This window comes from Lissotriton helveticus, chromosome 2_1, assembly GCF_964261635.1.
Source record: "Lissotriton helveticus chromosome 2_1, aLisHel1.1, whole genome shotgun sequence".
NCBI lineage: Eukaryota > Metazoa > Chordata > Amphibia > Caudata > Salamandridae > Lissotriton > Lissotriton helveticus.
In genome coordinates, this window is record NC_136059.1 from 548,382,066 (window position 1) to 548,406,232 (window position 24,167).

Genomic DNA, 24,167 nt, shown 5'->3' on the forward strand with positions numbered 1-24,167 from the left:
GGCATGATAATGTATACTTGACATAGAATAGTGTGTGCACCAAGTACTAACCTATGTGTGCATGCTTGTCTTGTGTTAGAAGATGGGTTATTTGAAGTTTCACCACTGTATGAAGGGTGCAGGTAGTTTGATCCTTAGCACCTTCAGATCTTGGTCCGTTTTAGCAAATAGTTTCTTTTTTAAACCTTTTGCATAGAATGTACACTGTTCTTAGTAGATTCTTTTGAATGCTCTGGTGTAGTTTTCATGTGTTTCATTGTTTGCAAAAAGTGAATAAACTCTCTCCATAGAGTAAACACTGTTTACAGTTCTCTGCTGAGAACTTAATTTCTTAACCCCTTGGGCGCTCATTACGGCTCCACGCCGTCATGAGTCATGGTAGGCATGTGCTCATGACGGCGTGGAGCCGTCATGCCGCTGCCGTTCCGCACACGCGGCCCTAATTCCCTGCCTGTGCAAGCGAATTAATGAGCGGGCGGGGTCATAACGGCACCACGCCGTCATGAGCACATGCCGCCCGTGACTCATGACGGCGTGGAGCCGGCATGAGCACCGAAGCGCCACGCTCACTTCTGAGCCCCCCCGCGCCGAGGCGGAATTTGCGGCGCAGGGAAGGGGTTAATGTACATTCAGTGTGTGTCAGGGGATTCATACAAAAAAGCTGTTCCTAGTAGGGCATTTGTTTTGGAATTGGCATTCACAGTATTGGTCGTCTGTGAACAGTTGTATACAGATTGAACAGCGTACTCAATGAGGATTTCCAATATATCTGTGGTTGATTGTTGAACTATGCTACCTGTAAAGTGTATGCTATAGGGTCAACTTTGCAGAAAATGCATGCTTTCTACAGCTAAGGGAGTTGTATCTGTGATGGTAATAATGATGGCTGATGTTGTCCTCTGCTGTTTTGTACTTGCTGTCAGGTCTCTAATTCCATATTAATTTATAGACCAATATGTGGGAAAAAAGCAGTTTGTATGATGTCATGAGTGATTTCAGAAATTATGTCATAGAACAGGTCATGAGTGATGTCTTATGTGAGGTCATAAGCAGTTCATGGCAGAGGCGCAAGTTCTAGTTAGCAATGCTATCTATAACTGATGAATTCGTCTATTTTATTAGTTCAAAACGTTAATGATGTCACTGGTGAATTCACTTAACTATAATGTTACTTTAACCTTATTTGTTTTGTGAATATATACATATTTGTAAATGTATGTATTTACCTATCGGCCCCTAAACTCACCCAACCCTAAAAACACCCTTCCATTCTAATGCCCTTATCCACCCCTAAACCCTAAAAACGTCCCTACCACCCAAAACTCTCAAAGCGCCCTTACCGCCCAATACCCTTACCCGCCCCTAAACCCTAAAAAAGCCCTTGCCGCCCACTACCCTTACCCACAACCCTAAAAGCGCCATTACCACCCCTAAACCCTTACCTGCCTCTTAAGCCTAAAAAAGCCCTTGCCTCCCAAAACCCTTACTCGCCCCTAAACCCTAAAAATGCCCCTACTACAAAAACCCTTACCCACCCCATAGCCCTAAAAACACCCTTACCACCTAATACCCTTATCCAGCCCTAAACCCTCAAAACATCCTTATCACCCAATACTCTTACCCCTAAACCACACTTACCATCCAATACCCATACCCACCCCTAAACCCTAAAAATGTCCCTACCACCCAAAACCCTAAAAGCGCCCTTACCACCCAATAACCTTACACACCCCAAAACCCTAAACAAATCCTTGCCGCCCAATACCCTTACCCACCCCTAAACCCTACAAATACCCCTACCACCCAATACTCTTATCCACCCCTAAATCCTAAAAACGGCCTTACCACCCAATACTCTTACCCACCACTAAACCCTAAAAACGCCCTTACCACCCATTACTCTTACCCACCCATTAACCCTAAAAACAACCTAATTCTAATAAATATAAAAAAATATATACTCTGTCTCTTTCTCTCGCTTTCTCTCGCTCTCTCTCTCTCGCTCTCTCGCTCTCTCTCTCGCTCTCTCTCTCTCTATCTATCTTTCTCTCTCTGTCTCTCTCTCGCTCTTTTACTGGGGCCTGTACATTAAATGCTACTAGTGGGCCTGCCGCACTTATTGTGCCACCCACTTAAATACCCCTCAAACCATGGCTCAGGCCTGCCATTAAAGGGCAGGGACGTGCAGTTCACACTCCCATTTTGACCTGGCAAAATTAACTTATTTGCAGGCTTAAACCTAGCCTTTTTATACATATGTCACCCCTAAGTTAAGCTCTGGGTTACCTAGAGGGCAGGGTGCAATGTATTTAAAAGGCAGGACATGCACTTTTAAGTTTTACGCGCCCTGGTACGAAAAACTCCCAAATTCATTTTTTACTACTGTAAGCCTATCTCTCCAATAGGATAACATTGGCATTACTTTATTACATCTTTTAAGTGTAATTTTCAATTGTGACAAAATTGCAAGTCTAAAAATGCTACTTTTGTAAAGTTAAAGACACACAATTGATGGACGGAATGCAGAACAAATCAAAACATTCACCCCCAGTCAAGAGATCTGGGTTAAATCCATCATACTTTTGCTCACCATGCCACCAGAGTTCAGATCTGGCCATATGCAAATCAGTCTTGACCCTGTGCCTCATGGGAACTGCCAAGCCAGGTCCTCCCTGGACCAGAAACAAGCATCCTAGGGCTAGTTTCGGGGTTTCACCCCTCTTCAGCCTAGATAGCTTGATTCCAGTGGCACAGTGAGCCCAGGACCCACATCTGGGCATACCTGGCACACTTAGGGCGAGAAAGCAAAAGACACACAATTGATGAACAGAATGCAGAACACATCAAAACATTCACCCCCAGTCAAGAGATCTGGGTTAAATCCATCATTCTTTTGCTCACCATGCCACTCCAGTTTAGACCTTGCCATATGCAAATCAGTCTTGACCCTGTGCCTCACTTTTGTTAAGTTGGCATTTTCTTACTTTAGCCATTCTGTGCCTGCTGCATGTCTCTGAATACACTTCTGGAGTGTATCACAGCTGGGCTTTATGCATTCCCTCTAGACAGCGACACACAAAGGGAACTTGGGTGTGACTGATGGGCCATCTACATCCTAATGGGCCATCCAGGGCAGGATGAGAAGGAGGAGTTGGAGATCGCCTCACACACTTGAATAGACTGTGTCATGTTCCCACACAAAGGGCTGCATACCTCGCTGTAGTGAGTCTGTAGCGAGAGCTGGAATGGAGGGCCTCTGTGCACTTCAAAGACCTTTCTTTGAATTCTCCCCTACTTCAAAGGTACAACTGGGTACAAGTACTGGACCTCTGACACCATCACTTCAGTACACTTTTGGACCTGTGAAGGCTCTGCAAGGAAGAATGCTGTGTTGCTGAAGGTCTGCCTCTCTGCTGGTTTACTGCTTTGCTGGACTCCTGACTTGCTGTGCTGCCCTCCTGCTAGCTATTCCTCTGCCTGGGTTTGAGGGACAGGACCTGCACCTCTTGAACCCAAAGTAACTCCAAAGGCTTTCTGGTTTGCCTCCTGATTGGAGTCTCAGGGACATAAAATACCTCCAACTCACCTGCATCTGCACCTGGACTCTGCCATCTGAGAGTCTGCCCTACCAAGTGGTGCCCCAGTCTTGAACCCATGGAAGTGAGGCCTAAGGTGCTTCTCCAGCCTATCCATGCATCGGAACCGGCACATCTTCCCTGTTGGGGAGTCAGAACCAGCGCATCTTCACCTTTGCGTGGATCAGAACTGGCGTATCCTTGTGGTTGTGTGGAGCAAACTTAGTGCATCAGCTTCTGAACCAGCGTATCGCCCTCTGAGTCGACGCATTCTCTGCTACAAGAGCAGAACCTAGGCATCGCATTCGGGACCAATGCATTACCCTTGGAACAGATGCATCTCCCTTTGTTGCAGTGTTGGAACCTAGGCATCGCCTCGGCTGCACCCGGCATCTACCTCAACACAAACCAGGATCAAGGTACTTTTCTTCAGCAGGCCCAAGTAGGTTCATGTATCCGGCCTGCGCTCCATCACGGTTGGCCTGAACTTTTGACTTTGCTCCAGTCCAGCGTGACCAGTTATCATAAATAAACGTTTATTGCTTCTAAGCGCTATTTTACATTTTATTCCTTAATTTATTTTCTCAAGTTCGACTTATGATGTTTTGGTCTTGTTTTGTTTATAAAATTAAGCTCTATTTTTACTAACCTGGTGTGGATTCATTTTGTGTGATGTTTTCACTGTTTAACTGTTTGGAGTGTTGCACCAATACTTTACACATTGCCTCTTAAGTTAGACCTGACTGCTCTGTGCCAATCTATCAGAGGGTGAACACAGGATAATTTAGGGTGTGTTGTGACTTACCCTGACTAGGTCTGTTGTTCTTGCTTGGACAGGGTGCATACCTCTGCCAACCAGAAACCCAATTACTCTCTCTCTCTCATACACTCTCCGTCCTTCTCTCTCTCTCTCTCTCTCTCTCTCTCTCTCTCTCTCTCTCTCTCTCTCTCTCTCTCTCTCTCTCTCTCTCTCACACACACACTCACACTCACACTCACACACACTCTCTCTCTCTCTCTCTCTCTCTGCCTCTCCCTAACACACTCTCTCTCTCCCCCTCTCTATCTCTCTCCCCCCTCCAATATTTAGGCAAAGATTTCAGGCTCTCCCCTTATTCGTGCAGTTATATACTATTGTACAGTGTAAAGGGGAACATGTAGAGGGAAACGTGGTTTGAAGTACGTTACAAGTCTGCATCACTTTCACTACCTTGAAATGTGCTTTGTTGGTTGTGATGCGCAGTGCACTCGTTTCCTTTTGGTAATGTGTTTTGATCTTTGCTTTAAAAATGGGAAGTTGCTCTCATCAGACTACTGCTTTATTTGGACCAAATGTCTGACTTATATGGGATTTATAAAAGATTTAGAAGCACTCTAGAATATTTTTTGATAATGACAGATTCCCTTGAATAGATTTTTGACCTGGTGGAAATGTGATGAAGTGTACCTTTGCATATTTTTTGGTGTCTCCTCAACATCTGTTAAATAGTTCCTCTCCATTCCCCCTTGAAAACCCGCTAAATCTGCCCACGATAGAAATACATTGCACACATTCCCTTCTTTGGGAAGCTAGCTGCAAGCGGTACCTATAGACTTATTATGCTCGAGAGTGTTCACTTTTTTTCCTGGTAGGCACACACAGAAATGCTGATAAACCCCCAAGTTTAAACTCCATCTTTCAGATGGAGCGTCCACATTCACAAATGCAATTTGCACACGTGAAATTTCGCCAATCTTGATTATTTGAATCAAGATTGGGAATTTACATGCAGCGAGTGGTCCTATTACACACCTAACTTGGGTGCCCAAAACCTCTGGTAATCGGACAGTTTTTTGATTTGTGTAGTGTGGTGTCTGAATGAGGTCTTAATTGTTTGATCGTTCATGACTGTCCGAAAGCCTAATAACAACAACAATATTACTCACTTATTGAAATTAGAAATACGTGTGATTTTAGTACGGTTATTACATTTGCTGCCTTTCTCGTGCTCGTTTTCCTGGTGCGAGCACTATTGAATTATGTGGTTTGAAAACCTCTGCAAAAAGAGTATACAGTTTACGCATTGAAAAGAAACAATGCATCGCTTCCAATTTTCTCAATATCAAACTCTTCTTTCCTCTCTTCCAGGTTTGCAGCTAAAACTGTGCACAGTGGGTCATTGATGCTAGTCACAGTGGAGCTGAAGGAAAGCTCTACAGCGCAGCTCATCATAAACACGGAGAAAACTGTGATTGGCTCCATTCTGCTGCGAGAGATGAAGCCTGTGCTGTCCCAGGGGTAACCTGCTTACATCTGGACCGCAGAATCTGGCACCGAACACAAGTGCCTGGCATCCACTACTGCTGCCTTTCATTTATAATAATAGGCCTTCCATCTGGCAGTGGGGGCAGGATGCACTCTTGACAATCTTGTTCCTGTTTAGAATGCTAGTGTGTCTGCCACGTATATGTATACTTCATTTCTCCTAACCATAGGCCATATATTCTTCTGCCATTCTTGCATTTTTAGTATCTTGTTTTTACTACTTCAATTAATTGTCATAATGGAAAAATGCTAAATTATAAACAATAAAAATCGTCTTGTGCCAAGAATAAACATGAGAACTGGAATATAATCTCAAATTGCCGCATCACCACAGTGCTACCGGGAGGGAAAAGGGTGTGTGAAATCGGCAGTACAACACTTCTATTGTGTGGTGAAGGTGTTGGTCAAATTTCCGCTTTTCATTTCATTTGTCACCACCACTGTTGAATTCCGAAATAAAGCATTGTTCTAGTGGAGCAGCATATTTCTGTGTTTCTTTCGCACACACAAAGGAAGTAGTCATTTAATTTACCGTTACAGCGAACAAATCATGGGAAAATAAAAGTGGAACAAAAATCACTATGTGCAGATAAACCTAAGAACGAGAGAGTATTACAGTAGCTCCTTTTACCATAGTAAGAGTGTACCTGGGAGGATTTATGTATGACCTGAACAAGAACTGTTATAATTTATATTCCGCTTTAGCCAAGTCATTTTAGTAGAACATTTTGTATAGAGTTATCACACACTACTGCGTGTATCACGCACTCATCGCTGCAGTAAACGCTTAACTCACTATTTAAATATTAAGTACTTGCACAGTTTATCATGAATAATATTGCATGAAAATGGCATCATTTGGATATGTGTGGAAGAATGTTATTTTTCTTTGATGGTGACTGTGTTATTTCTTTATCACTGTCACGTTCTGACATCCGAATACTCCTGCAAGAAAATTAAGGGTGGGCGGAACTCTTAGAGTTTCTCTTCGCTGGTTTCTGCGGAGTTACCGAAATATTCCACGAAGTTCCACGTGTGGCGCAATTCAGTACTCATGTGGCAGTTGGTGACGTTTTTCTGAAACTCTATGCTCAAGCGCAGTGCTGAGTGGGCAAAACTCTTTGAACTCTGTCAGAGGAGCAGAGTTTACTGCCCAACCCTAAAGGAAATGACAGTTGCACTGAATTATTATGGATTAGAGATGTCCTTGCACATGGGTGCCTCACACTACTGATGCTGCCGTATACATACCACCCCGTCTCCCCGTGAACCCACTGGTGAGAGGAGGGAGCCCAAGCAAACATCAAAACGGGCTCTTAGTCAAAGGCCACGCATGCCAGTGCTCCTGCCCCATGCACGCCAAGGACAGAGATGAGAGAGGCTGCGGGCAAAGGAGACACACAATGGCGCATCAGACAGAGCAGAAACCATGCACGAGGAAGCATAGTGGGTAGAGGGTGAACAAGCAGAGCGAGATGAGGTGGTACATGGAGGGTCAGTCACCTTCCTGGCCCAATCCCATGGAAGAATATGCCTCCAAATAGGTGCATTATAAAGCTGTTGCGTTATCTTGGATTTTCACGCTGAAGATCAGCCAGATGGATCTGGGATGCTGTTGAAACGCCAAGAAAGCATCAAATATGGCACTGAGTAGTTTGTGGGAGCGCCATAGTCCAGTTAAATAAAGTACCTCTTTTGACAGCTAACCAAGGTAGAGTCATACAACTAATTTACATTTTAGACCGAGTCCGAAATCTCTCCAGAACCACTGACCTTTAGAGCTGGCACTAGTTCAAAAGTTTTACTTGTTTGTACGTCAGTTCAAATCTCATAAAGAGACAGAAGTAGTTTGACAGTTTACATGCTTCTATGCCAAATCAAGTAGCAGTGGTAGTGTGGGAATAGAATGTGATCATAACATTTCATAAGCTATTTCTAGATTTCAGATAAAGACACCTATGCGTGGGGAAAAGAGTTGCACGATGCAGCAAAAATTCTGTCTTAAGCATTAAGTGAGGTCTACAACTTAAATTTGAAACATTTTTTGTCAAAAAGATTTTTGTTTAAAAACTGTAGTTTAAGAAAAATGAATTGCTACAGTACATATTAATTAACTGTAGATACACTAATGTTATGACATTGTTTCACATTAACCATACAATTTGCGTAATACATGCTTATCGGGCTGAGGGTGTCACCTGCATTGGTAATACATGTACACTCTAATCCATGTCCTATCCAAGTCAGAGACCAGTAGACACAGTCAAAGGCCTATTTGAGGGCCCAGTTGGCCAAAATTATTGAAGTTTCGGGACTTCTTCAGAGTGATAGCCTCCTTCATCTGAACTTTTATTAATTCAAGTTAACTAAGCTAATCATGGAATATGTTTTAATTTCACATTTAATCTATGATTACAAAAAAGGGGATTTTAAATGTGGTATCCCAGATTAAGACCAATTATTGTCAGGCACACGGAATTTCTTGTGAAAACCATCCCCAATTAAAATGTTTTCAGTTATTTCCTCTTAATTATTTCCATATATAAATGAAATACTTCTAACAATCATGCATTAATTACCATCAATTTTCTGTGCCAAAGATTCCTTTGTTAATGCTAAGAAAAGGGGTAACAAAAGACAACCCTGTCTTAATCCTTGCACAATGAATACCTACTCCAGTAGCTACCCATTTACCTTAACCCTACCAATAGCGCATTTCTGGCTCACTAAGACAACTACATTTGTGCAGGACATTTTCCATGAAGGACCAATTAATCCTGTTAAACTCTTTCCCAGCATCCACCAACAGTAGAATGGCATACATGTTAAGCCTAGCTACGTCTACCAAGTATAGTGTTTTCTTGGTGTTAGCCCAGTTTGCCTGCCCCGAACAATTTCTGACTTGTCCAGGTGGAACAGTGAGTGAGGACCTTATACAGCCTGGCTGCCAGAACTCTTGTAAATACTTTAACGTCAGCATCCAGGAGATCTGTATAAACCACAATCCCTTGGGTCCTCACTAGGTTGTAGTATCAATGCAATTTTCACCTCTGCAACGGAAGGTGCTGCCTTCTATGATTTGCTGCCACTGTTGGGTATTTGGAGAAAATATGGAGTTTTAAATATTGGTTGCAGAAAATCTGGAAAAAGAATATCATGATGCAAAAATATCGTTGTCAAGAATATTATATAGATTGTTATTTATCTTTGTGTGTTAGTTTATATATTAATTATCTGAAAGAAACATGTTAGTTATAAATTCCTTACCTTAGAATTACCCCTAGGCATCAGACTGGATCAGGAAAGTTTTTTCATCAGCAGTATCTCTGCATGTTGGTGGCGTCGGTCGGCTCCACGTCAGTCGTTGGCGTTGTCGCTGCTGATGTCAGTCCTTTCTTTTTCCGCGCCAGCCAGCGCTGATCCGGGTTAGAGCAGTACCTCCAGTCATTTTTTGACTGACTTTTTCACGACTTTTGTCGACTTCTTTGTTTGAGTCTTCGACTTCTGGTGCGCGAAGGGTGCCGGGCTTCAAGGCATGCCCATTCCTGTAACCAACTGGTGTCGTTGACGGACCCGCAGCGTGTGCCTCTTTTGCCTGGTCGTGCTCCGACTGACGGTCGATGGTCCCGAAAGCCGCTTGAGAGCAGGCAGCCTGCTCTGCGCAGTTCGAGGTCCCAGTCATGAGGGAGGTCGAGGGACTGGTTGCGGAGCCACCGCCATTTGTCCAAGTCATGGAAGTCTTCGCACTCGGGGTCGGGTAAGTCAAAGCATTAGAAGAAGTCGAAGAAGCACCATCGCTCTTCGACTTCTCGTCAGTTGGCCAATCCGCCGAGGGATGCGGGTGGTGCCCTTCCTGCGCCTCCGCTTGCAGAATCCGAAGAGTCTACTCCACGTTTCCCTCTCTTCCCAAGACCGGGAGTGACTCCCACCCAGCTCCATACGTTCTACGAGGCGATGCATGCCATCTTTGGGTAGCCTGGACCCACCAGCGCACCTTCGGGCCCAACGGAACCGGTTGTGGGGTCTACGCCTTCTCCGCAGACGGCTCCGGCGCCTCAGGCCGCCCTGGATCCGGATCGGCGCTGGTTGACCTCATTACACCTCCGGCGCCGCTTCCTCTGGCACCATTACCACATTCGACGCCGGTCGACCCCTTGGCCGGCGTCGACCCCGGCCTCCAACACGACATAGACCCGGAGCTGGACCGACGCCAGACCCGGCTCATAGAGGTGCTTTTGTGCCCCTGTTCACTCCTGGGGTCCCTTTCAGGCAGATTGCCAGCCAGAGGATGAGGAGGAGGACTGGGAGGGGTCAGGAGACCCTTTAGCTGATCAGGTAGAATCTGAACAGGACTGGAGAGAGGAACTGGGGTATGCCTGTGGTCTGGACACCTCCTGACCATGGCATGTTGTCTCCTCCAACAGTGGCTACGTGGGGTAGGCGGAGATAAGAGGCCTCTGGTCTCCAGCAGAATCCGGGCTCCACATCAACCTTCAGGAGCTTCGGGCAATCCGTCTTGCACTAAAGGCATTCCTTCCCTCTGTCCAGGAAGAGTACTGCAGGTGTTCACTGACCACACCACCTCCATGTGGTACTGCAACAAACACTGCGGGGTGGGGTCGTGGACCCTATGTCAGGAGGCTCTCTGCCTCTGGACTTGGCTGGAACATCAGGGCATATCCCTGGAGGTTCAACACCTGGCAGGTTCCCTGAATGCCAGGGCGGACGAAATCAGCCACAGGTGCATGATGGATCACGAATGGCGTCTGCACTCGGAGGTGGTGCAAGGTCTCTTTCAACAGTGGGGAGAGACTTGGTTAGATCTATGTGCCACCGAAGAGAAAGAGCAATTTCCACAATTCTGCGTTTTGAAATTTCCAAGGCGGCACTTGCTAGGCGATGCTTTTTGTTGCGAGTGGAGTTGCGGTCAGTTGTACGCCTTTCCCCCTATACCACATGTGCCCAGAGTGCTGAAGAAGATCAAGCGCGACCGGGCCCAAGTCATTCTTGTGGCTCCGGATTGGGCGCGTATCCTGAGCTGCTCAACATGGCCATCGGTCTGCCGATCCTCCGATCAGACTGCCTCTTCGGGAGGATCTTCTGTCGCAGCAGCAGGGGACGGTCCTCCACCCAAGCCTGTCCAGCCTCCACCTCCTTGTGTGGAGATTGAGCAGCAGCAGTTGAACGTCGTTTGACCTGCCTCCCGATGTCCCCAATGTAATCTTGGCAGCCAGGCGTCCCTCCACTAAGACGGTATACGCCTGTCGATGGAACAAATTTGTGGCATGGTGCACAGCAAAGGCTGTGTATCCGCTCTCTGCCCCTCTTTCTGAGGTTCTCTTGTTCATTCTTTCTTTGGCCCAGCAGGGCTCTGCTCTGGGCACTATCACAGATTTCTCTCGGGCATCTCTGCCTTCCAGATCAGCCTTCTCTTTTCAAGTCCCCGGTTGTAAATAATTTTCTAAAAGGCATAACTCACCTCTTTCCTCCTATTCCTTTCATTTTGCCTCTGTGGACTTAAATCTAGTTTTGACCTTTTTAATGTGCGCTACCTTTGAGCCGCTCCACAACGGTCCTTTAAGGCTTCTCACGCTTAAGACTGCCTTTCTTGTTGTCATCACCGCTGCCAGGAGAGTGAGTGAGCGCCAGGCTCTTTCATATATGCCTCCTTTCTTGCCTGTACATCCGGACAAAGTGGTCCTTAGAACCAGTCCATCCTTCTTGCTAAAGGTTGTCACTGCATTTCACATCAGGCAGACCATCACTTTGCCCACCTTTTTCCCGCCTCCACATCCTTCGAAAGAGGAGGAGAGGCTATACCGTCTGGACCCAAAATGTGTGCTTTCCTTTTATCTGGATCGCACCAAACAGTACCGGGTGGATGACTAGCTCTTTGTTGGGTACATGGGTGCAAAGAAAGGTCGGGCCGTACACAAACAATCTATCTCCCGAATGCTCGTTTTGTGTATCGAAGCGTGCTATTCTCTGGCGAAGAAGGAGCCTCCAGTGGAGCTGCGTGCCCATTCTACCAGGGCAACGGCAGTAACTACTGCTCTGAGAAGAGGCTTTCCTCTAAATGACAACTGTCAGGCAGCTATGTGGGCAGCGCTGCACATGTTTACAAACACTACTATCTTGACGGTCAGGTCCGGAGAGATGGCTTCATTGGCCGTTCTGTTTTCCAGGACTATCTGACGTGAGATTGGTTTGCAGACCCACCGCCGGGGTTGGTATTGCTGAGGTATGTATTCTAAGGTAAGGAATCTATAACTAATGTGTTTCTTTCAGATGAACATGTTACTTACCTTCGGTAATGATATTGCTGTAAGAAACATTAGTTAGTTATAGATTCCTTACTGCCCCACCCATCCTCCCCGTTCTGCGAACTGATTTCTAGGGTTAAGGTTATCCTTTCAGGGCCCTAGTGTTTTGCACCAGTGGTCAGTGTCTTGCATGGCTCTTCATTTCTGGCGTGGAAAGTCGTGTACAGAACTGACATCAGTGCGTGAGGGCGGCGTCCAAGTAGCTGCCGCAACTTTCCAGATCCAGTCTGACTCTGGGGGTAATTCTAAGGTAAGGAATCTATAACGAACTAATGTTCCTTACAGATATATCGTTACCAAAGGTAAGTAACTTGTTCTTATGGGTTATTGTTTGTATAATTGCTAATATTTTTGAATCTAGTTTGTAATGTTAGGTCAATCAATCAATCAGCATTTGTACAGCGCAGCACTGTCACCCCTGGGGCATCTAGGCACTGGGGTGTGAGGTCTCTGTCGAAAGTAAGGCTTTTAGGAAACGGCAGGAAGAAACTAGCAGCAAAAGGCAAAACAGTGGGGGGAAAAAGGAGCAAGCATAAAAAGGCAAAACGGGCAGAAAAATTAGCAGTAAAGGCAAAACATAGGGCAGAAAAATTAGAAGAAGGCTAAACAGAGGGAGGAAAAAAAAGAAGAAAAGGTATCAACATAGCAAGAACGAGCAGAGGAGTCACACACAGAGGGTAGCAGATACACAGACATCAGAAGGTAGCAGACTGCTGGCAATCTGAGCAGGAGAACCATCACAAGCGCAGCTGGCACCAGGAACTGCTCAAGGGTGTTGCGTGCGGCCTCTACTAATTAGGTTCTGGGGGCAGGCGGGCTCTGGGTGGTGGGAGGAGGGAACCAGCAGGAAGGAACCAGCAGCAAAAGGCAGAACAGTGGGCAGAAAAACGAGCACAAAAGGCAAAATATTGGGCAGAAAAACAAGCAGATAAGGCAAAACCGAGCAGCAGAGGGCAAAAAAAAGTACAGACAAGGCAAAACGGAGGGCAGAAAAACTAGTAGAAAGGGCAAAACAGAGGGCAGAAAAACGAGCTGAGAAAGGCAAAATAGAGGGCAGAAAAACAGCTGAAAAGGCAAAACAGCAAGAAATGAGTAGAGGAGGCACAAACGGAGGGAGACAGGTAGCAGAGGGTAGTGGACTGCAGTCAAGCTCGACAGGAGAACTGTCACAGGGGGAGCTGGCACGTAGACCTGCTTGAGTGAGTTAGAATTTTTTACTAGTTTATGATTGTAATTTATATTGTTGTAGTGGGTTGCTAGGTTTGTAGGCATGTAGGGTGGAAAGCTAATTAGGTATAATTAATTTATCATGACATATTTAATTGATTATTAATTATGTTAATTGTGAATATATTTTTGAAGTTATATATTATGTGTTGGCTGCTGGGTTTGTAAGGGTATAGGGTGGGAAGTATAGTATTAATCGATAATAGATTATTTAATTAGTTATTAATTATGTTAATTGTGTTACATTTATATATTTTCGTTTTACTTTGTGTGGGCTACTAGGTTTGTGGGGGTATAGTGTGCTAAGTTAAGTAATAAACAATGGTCATTTTTTTAAATTGATAATTATTACATTGTTTAATAATTATGTTAATTGTATTGTTTTTATTTTTATATATATATAATTTTTTGGGGTTAATTAATCACGTTTATCCTAAGAGTTTTATATTTGTTATAAATGAATAAGGTTATGTTTAATATATGTTATGTGTTTGAAGTGAAGTACTTTCCCTACTGTTGCACAGACTGGAATGGGAATAGTACATTTTACCTCTCCAAAGTCCAACGCTTTCCCTACTGTTGCACAGACTGGAGTGGAAATAGTAAATTATACCCCTCTGAAGTCCAACGCTTTTCCTGCTGTTACATAGACTGGAGTGGCAATGGTAAATGTTACACCACTGGAGTTCAGCGTTTTTCCTACTATTGCACAGACCGGAGTGGAAATAGTAAATGTTACCCCACCGAACTTCAACGCTTTCATGCAGAGACTGAAGTGGGAATAGTAAATGTTACCCCCTCTGGAGTCCAACACTTTCCCTACTGTTGCACAGACTACAGTGGAAATATTAACTTTTACCCCTTGGAGTCCAACACTTTCCGTACTATTGGGAATAGTGAATTGAACCACTCTGAAATCCAGCACTTAACCTAGTGGAATGGGAATTGTACATTTTACTTTTCTGAAGTCTAACGCTTTCCTTACTGTTGCACAGACTGGAGTGGGAATAGTACATGTTATCCCTCCAAACTCATACCTCCCCTGCTGTTGCACAGACTGAAGATGTAATAATAGATCTATTATTCCTGGACTTCAATACTTAAAAATAATAATATATCTAACATTGTTATTTATTTGATTACATTTGTATTCTTTGCTTATATATCCAGTTTTAGTAAAATCATAAAAAAATCTATATTTTAGTAAATGTCTTTTTTGTTTTTTAATTTTAATTCATTTGGTAATGTATTGCATGTTTTGCATTTGATTTAACATTTGTTACTCTATATATATATATATATATATATATATATATATATATATATATATATCTTGCAACACCAATGACAACTCAATGCGTTTTGGTGCATCACACGCCTTGGTCACGGGTTGGAGAACACCATGGCAACATTACAGAAATAGTGCAAGTTATACAAAGTGAGTCATGGCGCGCGTGGAAAATATTACCACAGTATTACGTATGAAATTCAATCCAAATAAATTATAAACAGTACGTGCATCCCAGTTAATAATTCAAACATTTGATCTGCATTTTCAAAGCGCTGTATAGTAGAAATTCCCACTCAATGTAAATATGTAAAGTTGTCCAAGGTCACCGGAATGTAGCAAAATACTACCTCAAAATGCTAGTGTGAAAAACGTGTGTACTCCACCTGATAGGCCTCTTGTATGAACATATACACAATAACAGCCAAGATCCTCGCTAGATTCAAATGAAGAAATAAAGCAGTAATTAAATGATTACTCAGAGAGACATTTCTTTTTCTGACACATTACTCATATTGGACAAAATCAATAGATAAATTGAAAGAATAAGTAAGATGTTTGAACAGTAATTGTACTTGTCAGGTATACTTTGTCATATCTGCGATAAGAATCAGAATTCTTTAACGATCAAAATGTTTGTCCTTAATCAAACATCTGGTGTGTCTGGACATCCAAAAATCTGCCCAAGTGGGCTTAAAAATTGAAGACATCCATATTGAGACCCAATGGGCATAGTCAAAGGTCAATGTGTTTTAGAACATCAACACAAAACTGTATCACACATCCAGTTATAATAAATAGACAAAAAATACATGAAGTGAAGAATAAAATATAGAGAACAGAAACAAATCAGTCTTATCTCTTTGGTTTCCGTAGATGGAAATCCAAAGAAGCAGATCATGTTCGCACTCCAGTAGATAACATGGAGAGAAATATCCATGGATGGTATTCCACAGAGCTATGTCCCTCAACCTGCGTGAAAATACAAAATTACAAAAGAGATGATTCAAAACATTTCAAACAGCAAATAAAACATTGCATCCGAGGTGGAACCAGAGGAGCAATAACATTATATACATGTAATCAACAATCATAATTGGCATAATCAAAATGAGGTGGCTAAAAGATGGAAATTAGCCATACCTAAATGTGAATCGAACAGGGAATACAGTAGCACCTAACATCTAAAAGAGACATTCAAGATGTTAAAACAGGCAAATCGAAGGAAGGTAAGTGAAAAAACTAAACACAGAATGATCAGTCTCCTAAATGTACAGATAATTCTTCGTCCACGTTGAGGCCATTGGGATTCTTGCTATTAAGCTCAATAATATATCTTGATTCCATCAGAATTTGTATGCGGTTGCCTCCCCTCTGGTTTCAACTTCTTCTGATGCTTGGCGACATACAGCCAGGCTCACTTCTGAAACCGTCCTTGCAAGAAGTCCACTTTGCAGTCGAAGTCCTCCAATAAGTCTAAGTTGACGTTTAAGTAAACAAGAAAACACAAAAAGCAAAGCGGAACGCACCCCAATTCTAGCACTCCATGTCTAAGGAAAAGGGTGCTACAATTCTAGTCAGTTTGCTCCAAAGACCCCGAGAACAGAGCCGATCCTGATATGTCCGAGTTTCCCATATCATGTCATAGGCAATGCCGCATCAGTTTGAATCCTTTAAAGAGACCATGCTGCATGTCGCCGCCCTTTATGACACCCCTTCAGGCCACGAGAATTCACAGTCAATCTGCTGCAAAAACCCAGAGAGCAGAGCCGATTCCCCAGCTAATCGTGATGTGCCTGAGTCTCCCATGTCATAGGCAACGCCACATCAAATTGAATCCTTCAACGAGACCATGCTGCATTTCGCCGCCCTCTATGGCACACCTTCAAGCCACAATAATCCACAGGGTCCTCTCGTTGGATTACCGATGACCGGGCCTTACCCTGCACCGACTGACCATGTGGTCTCGACTGGATCCAGTACCAACTCCTGTAAATACACCTCCTCCGTTGCCTTTACCTGCACTTGCTACCACTCCTCAACACCAGTGCTATCGCCAGACAACGCGATTCTGGTTCCAGTGTCTGGCGCCGAAACAACGCCAGCCCAATCCTGACCGATGACAAGTTACAAAAATACCAGCCAATTTTCATACAGCCTAATTCTGCACTCATGCCCTACCAGGGGAGTTGCACCACTATAGGCCGCATTAGCTTTATTGCTCTGATTCTGAACAAAATACACCAACAGAGGGAAATGTTGATGGTGGGCTTCAGGATGGGAATCTTCCCAATTATTACAATGATGACAATTTCAATGCAGATTTGCTAGAGGCCAGTTGGCTGGATACTTCCCCTAATGTGCAGTTGGACTCACCATTTAGACTACCTACTGAGCGTCATTTTTGGTTGTAGTTCAAAGGGCAGCTCAGGCCCTGGATGTACAGTTGCCCTTTGGCAAAACCAAGACTAATGTTATCACAGAAATCAGGGCTTGCCATATCTGAGACCTTTGCTTCTCTTCAAGACCTTCACAAATACTTTGATGGTCACTTGATCCAAATCCTAATGGACAGTGAATAGGCAATTGACCAGGCATCACAAGCCTCAACCTGGCAACTCTAATTTTCTCACTAATCAACCTAAGGAAGGGTTCCATAGACACAGTGTGTTTTTCAAATAAATTCCACTGAGTCTTAGAATGTGCTGCCCGGGAAAAGCCGCAAGAATGCCCAGGACACATGGCTAGTGGGACCTGTCTTTATACAAGCATACAAAGGCTTCTTCACACCAGCTATAAAAAAAGCAAAACATGGGCAACTGTTGTGGAGCCTTTTAGAATCCAAGCGTAATTTACCAATTCATGCCCTTATATAGGCACAATTCACATTGCCCTTATATAGGCACAGAAATCCTGTCCATATTTAGACATAAACCATCCAGTCCAAATACAGGCATGGCTACTTCCACTAGTTCCAAAAAGCCACAACGATTTCTTGGAAAACTCGGCTCCCCCTTGCTTGACGTTACTATATCTGACTTAACGTCAAACAAGGCACCTTCAAGGTATAAATATGCCTACACTTGCCCTAGCAAACACACGGTGGTTCGGAGCAGCTCGACTATCTACGTGCCCGACGCAGCTCGCTACAGCAAGTGCGAAGGAAGCCGACCTTCCAGCTGATGCACTGACAGAGAGGCTGCCTTTCTCTCGCTGAGAATCCAGCACCAGTGTTTCCAAGCTCCCCTCGCGGGGTGTTGGGAAATCGAGTCCCGAGACAGAGGTACCAGAACTCCTTCATTCTAAAACCAAGGTACGGAGCTGATTAGACCCTAAGAGAAATCTTGGATAGATTCTTGGCAAAGAAAAACTAATCCTATGCTACACCTCACTTCCTCCCTCGTACTAGACTTAGGTTAGGTACATCGGGGTATGCGTATTTTAGAAGCACCAGTTCAGTACTTTTTAGCCTTTATTATTTATGTATGTATTTATCTATGGTCCAGAAACCATACAATGCTTTTACAGTATTATTTTATAGTACTCTTCTTACTGAACGCATTATACTTTGCAACCAGTATTACAATTGTAGCAGTTCTCTTTACTTGCATGAGAAAGAAGACTGTTCAATAAACCCTTTTATTGAAAATGCCTGTCTCTCCATTTCTCTGTACGTCTGATGAAACGAAGCATGCACGATTGACTGATTAAAATATCTATCTAGGGGAGGAGCCAAGCTCGCGTCCGAGATGGCCGCGCTTTAGCTCGGCTCCGTTTACTTTCCTGTTCGAAACATAAATCCTGCCTTTATCCTGCCCCGGGAAGACAATTTCTGCTACGCTGTGGATCTGCGGCGATCTCTAGGCACTTACCGTCTGTTCCGGTTGTCTCTGGGTGCCGTGGTTCCGGAACTGTGCCTTCGCTCGCTTCGTGGCCTCCGCAGCGGACTGGCCTGAGTCTCTTCGGCGGCGCCCGGACGGGGCGCTACGCTATGGCCGGCCTTTGATGGCGCAGTGGGCTCGGCCGACGAGGCGGTTGTGCAGAGAGGCCGGTTGCGGCTTTCTGGCCTGATCAGGCGGTCCCGCGGCCTGAGGTGGAGGCGCTGCCTTCCGTTGACGGGGCTGACCGTAGATGTGGCTTGTTCCCCCCCCTTTGTTCTCCGGTCCGGCCATTTTGAGTGCCTCCGCCCGGACTCGGAGAACGGGGCCGGTGGCATTGGGGGGCCTGCGACCCTCCTTCTTCTGGTGGCCCCCCTTCTTGCTCTGGACGTGCCTCTGCTGGTGGTTGGCTGCATTCCGTTTGCCTTGCTGCGGCCCGGGCCGGGGTCGAGGATCGCTGCGACCCTGCCGGGCTTCCAAAATGGCGGCCGACCCTGTATATCTCAGCCGGGCCGAGATGGGCGGCGGTGGTCCACGATGTGGCACAGAAGCCGGATACTGTAAAGGTGTTCCTACACTTGCCGACATCCTCGCCGCCCTGCGCTCCTGGGGTGCTCCTGTGGCCGCACCCGCTGATAACCTGGAGGAGGCTCGTTTCGCTGGGCCGTTTGAGCCCCCCCTGGCGTGTACGGCTGCGTCGCTACTGGGTGCGACTGGAACTATCCTGGAAATTATGGACCCGGTGGCTGCCGTTTCTGCGGATCTTCGGAGTTCCGCTGCCCTCCATCGTGATGTGTCCTCTCCTGTGCTGTGGGTCGGTAGGCCGGGTCCTGTCCGGACCGGCCTTGGTGGTTCTTCCTGTGCTTCGTCTCCTCGAATGGCCGAACGTAGATCCTGTGCTGACTTCGCTGGGTCGGCTTTCCTCAGATCATCTTCGGAACTGTGCCTGCATTGTGTACAATGGTTTCTGACTGTTCCGGATCATCCAAGTGGTACGCAAAACATCTTCTGCGGATTGAAGTTTGACCTCCCTGTTCTTTGCCTCCTGTTCCTCGTGGTCTGGTTCTTCGTGAGGCGGACTGCCACAGATTTGGAAAAACAAGGACAGGGATGAGACTATCTTGCCTTTGTGGACTGGTGTTTTGTAATGGTTGGATGAGCGGTTGGTAACGGTGTGAACATGTCGGATTTTTATCGTATTCCTGTAATGTGTCCTTAGAATCTTTGTCTTCCCGTGGGCACTGATGTTTCGGACGGGAGGGTGGGAGCCTGTGATTCTGTTTTGATGCCCTCTCCCGTGTTCTTTCCTTCCTTATTCCTTCTTTTCCCCCTTTTTTGTCTTTATGGTTCAATCTTGCTTTAGCTCTTCTATATTTCGGGTTCTGATTAGGGCGACAGGCACGCTGCTGGGGGGTAGGCCATAGCCTTCTGCAGGGGTGCAGGGTGGGGGTGGGGGGGGGGTCTGTCATTTCTTTGAGGTTTTTCTCCCCTCATTTTTCTTATTCTTTGGTTCTATGGCTCTTGTGTGTCCTCTTTTTCGGGGCGCGGTCTCAGCATATGTCCCCCTGGGTGGGTTATTTTTGATGCACTAGCCGTTTGGTCGTACTGTGACTTTGGCTCACTACATAATTTTGCTCCGGTTACTACTGGTTCTGTATACAGATTTGTGGTTTCCGATCTCGTTTGACATGGGGCGTGTGCTTGAGGTGGCGTTCTTCCTTTCCCCTTTTGTCCCCTTCTCCCTCTTTTTCTTTCTTTCTCCCCCCTCTTGTGGGGTTTTTTTTTTCCTTATTCTCTGGGTTGTGTGACGGAGGGCTTTATTTGATAAGCTTTTTTCGATTCTGTTTGATTTGATATGTTCTTGTTGTGGTGGGCGGGCGCTGAACGGCGGTTGCCACTGTTTTTCTGGCGGGACTCCTATTCTGCCTTTATCGATATGTGTTTGTCATTATAGCGTTATCCTGTATCTTCCATCGCAGCTTGTTCGCGGCCCACCACGGCCCTCCGAGACTTCCTACCTGTTATTATTCTGTTATTCCCGCTTCTATATTAGAAAATCAACCTTCACGTATCCTGCCCCTGCTGGTTCCTATGTGGCTTTTAGCCCTTATTTCCTGTATGCTTTGTTGTGATATTCTGTATGCGTTTCGGTGCTGCTGACTCTGTTTCTTATTTGTGGTGGCCGGCCCGCTGGGTTGTAGGCCCGTATTTGTGAGCCTTCTCTGTACAATAAAGGTTTTAAAAAAAATATATATATATCTATCTATTGTTTCCACGACTCTGAAGATCAGTTTTATTCTTGGGGAAACAAAGTTGTCATGTTTATGCGGTTGTTAGAAACTAATCCATTCTTGTTTATTCGAGAAAGTTTCTAGTGACCTCTGAGCTAGCTGGTACTCACAAATAAGTCTAATTTATTCGATAGAGACCTAGTACACATAAGTCCTACGTCAAATCTATAGGATATGTTATTCCAATGCGCAGAGCCTATTGGGAATATAGGAACTACACTACATGGCGCCCAACGTTTGGTAAGGCACTAATTTAATGCTAGATACTAGAGTAACTCAGTCGTGCTTTTCACAGAGACCCCTTTTTTCCCGTAAAATACTCCAATAGACGTCTGGAGTGGGTAAAAGGATAAAATATCCGCCATTACTGAGTAGGACGAAAATCCTATGTATTCGTTTTTGGTTTGATTCAACGTTGAAGGATATAGTGTTCCAAAATATTGTGCACCTTATCTTTGTTTCCTTGAAACTTGCTCTGCAAACTTTCATTAAACAATGTCGCTTAACGGCGACAATAACGCAACAGGTGGAGCTGCAGGAACTGCAAACCAACCAGGTTTAGACGTTACAGGTTTCCAAGAAAACGTCCCGGATGCTATAACCATCCCGGAAAACATAAGGAAAACCATCACTATAAAGCTTATGACAAATGACCTATCACCTAGAGGTGGTAGGGTAATTTTTGTCATAGAGGCACACGAATATTGGCAGACAGGGGTATTATATTCATGGATAGTCTTCCCTGAAGCAAATGCAGTATCGCATGTGTTTCACTTCTACAAAGTAGAGGATAATCCAACGGAATACGTTCCTTTTGAGGACATTGAAATTCCACTAACTTACCAAGAGCACCAGCTCTGGTTTAAAGGTGCCCTACAACATCAAAATCACCTTACCAGGCTCTGTCCACTAGGTAAACCAGGAGCAACATGGCTGGTACTAGCCAGCTATACACCACACAATGTCAGGTGCGGAACTATTAGTTCAACTAAAGCAACTAATAAAAATACATAGACAATTGGTTCAATATGTCATGCAGACTCTTAACAGTCCAACCTCTTATAAGGATTCCACAACAAACCCCTCACCAGGGGAACAAATACAATTACACCACAGACTATACTATCGGTCATTGGTAAATTGCCTGCAAAAATGGGAACAAATTCCATTCTGGATAGCTCAAAAAATTACTCAAACCGAGGCAGTATTTCCTGACAGTATATCTCATGAGAAAGACAGATTTTAACAATCTGTTAACCAGTGGGGATCGCACCACACCTGGAGGACTGCGACACTTGGGGTACAGTCTTTGCTGCAATTTACACAAAAACACATGGTGTTCCATCTATGGCGGTGATACCAGACATCCTGAAACAGATTCAAAATGAATACGGGGCAGAGCCTGCGTTAAATCTGGGTATGTAATTACTGAATGATTTCAAACAGGTCTCAGCTATAATATTAGCTATTATTAAAGCTGAAGCAGCATCCGTGGCGATCCGCCAAAAAATAAGGGAAATTGATGTAACTGAGCAACCATAGGAACTGGCCAGAATAATTGAAAAATCCTAGAAAAAGGACGTTGAGGTGGACAATTCTTGATTTCTTAAAGTTGAATTTATACCCTTCAGAGACAAGCCAAGTATTATGGTGTTCACCCTGTTCAAGTGCCTGTCCAAGTCATCGTCTGTTAGATAGATGTCATCGACATACGATAACGCCTCATCATCATACGTTTGTAGTAACTCTGTTACTCTGGCTGAAAATAACCCTGGACTATTCTTGAATCCCTGGGGGAGATGACAGAAGTGACGATGTGTCCCCATGATTGAGAAAGCGGTCAAGTTCCTGCTTTCAAGTGCAATGTTTTGACAGAAGAAACCATTAGAAATATATAATGTGGTTTTATATTTTTTGCACACAATGTTATTCATTAGTGCTGCACTGTGTGCATTTTGTACTGCAAAGGTTTTGCAACAAGTTTAAATGTCTGTAGTCCAGAACTAGACGATATGTATTGTCTGGTTTGGAGAGGATTGTTCATTGACGAGGTGCATGTTTCAATCATCCCTTCAAGTTGATCTAATATCTCCTTGACCTGTTTTTTAGATACTTGCTTAACTGGATACTGCCTCTGTGCAGCTGGTTGCGATTTTAACTGGATTTTGTGGTGAGGAGAATCCTCATCCCATCCTACATGATTTTTATTTAATGCTGGAGCCTGGGCTACAGCCCATTTTCTGGCATAGGTGTATTTTAAGTGAATTGGAATATGATTGGAGAAGGCTGGCATAATGATGTCTTTGCCGTGTGGGCACTCCCTGACAAATTTTGGTGGCTAGTCTTTTTCAGCTAGAAGAATGTCATAACCATTAGAGAGCTTTTCCCAAAAGAGTGCTCTCATTTTTCTAGTTATGTACCCCTCCATCCGGAGCGTTACTTCATATAACTTATGGGGTACACTAACCCTGGTGTCAGCAGTTTCAACTTGAATGTACTCATTCAAGTCCACAGTCTCCACATGATCCTTCAAGATCTTGCAAGCTATGGTGACTTCTGCTGTGCTGTCCAGAATTGTCTGGGCCCACTCCCCGTTCTTGAGTTGTGTCCTCATAATCCTCAGCATGTCTGATTTTTAGACCTGCTACCTTCTTTTTGGTGAATTGGGTTTTCTTATTTTTTGGAACATGTTGATCGTCTTTGGACTTCACGCGTTCTTCCTTGTGTTCTGACCGTCCTCTTCTTTACGATTTCTGTGAGGAAGTCTGAAATGTACGAGAGGAAAGTATATCAGTATCTTGATATCTATCAGGTTTTCTCAAATTATCTCTGTACCTGAGGTTATACCTCGTTTCAGATGGCTCCTTTTGAGGACACCTTCCTCGGGACTGAGAACGCTTCTCATTAGAAGTTTGTTTAGTAGGTTCCCACTTCTTTTTAGGAGTAGGCAGAGTGTTTTTAATAAAGACCTTTACAGGACTTTCTGTTAGTTGTGAATTTACTGGTTTCCCACCCAAACTATCTCTTCCTGGTTCTTCGTAGGATTCATCTTTTCTATACAGATGTTTTTTTATACAGACGCTTTTCTGCGTGACATACGTAAGACATGAGTCTCTAGACAAGGTGAGATGATAGAGAACCCATAAACAGGCAGCACTCCTGTAATTGACACAGCTTTGTTTGTTTGTTTTTTAGCACTTGGGACAGAGAATCACGTTCAGTTAGCATGCCGTTCTTTAGTACATGTTTTTTAAGCACAAGTAGTTTTAACGGACGTGGC

At 44.5% G+C, this 24,167-nt stretch overlaps 1 protein-coding gene across 2 annotated transcripts in view; it reads left to right on the top strand.

The window, feature by feature from the left end:
• The window catches only part of AP3B1 (adaptor related protein complex 3 subunit beta 1), a 1,831,130-nt gene extending 1,824,774 nt beyond the window's left edge, over positions 1 to 6,356 (top strand). For both annotated transcript variants that reach the window (XM_078675217.1, XM_078675216.1), the window contains exon 27: positions 5,704 to 6,356. In XM_078675217.1, coding sequence (XP_078531343.1) covers positions 5,704 to 5,857 — 154 coding nt within the window. In that variant the 3' untranslated portion in view covers positions 5,858 to 6,356. The remainder of the gene's footprint in view (positions 1 to 5,703) is intronic.
• Positions 6,357 to 24,167: the final 17,811 nt, after the last annotated feature.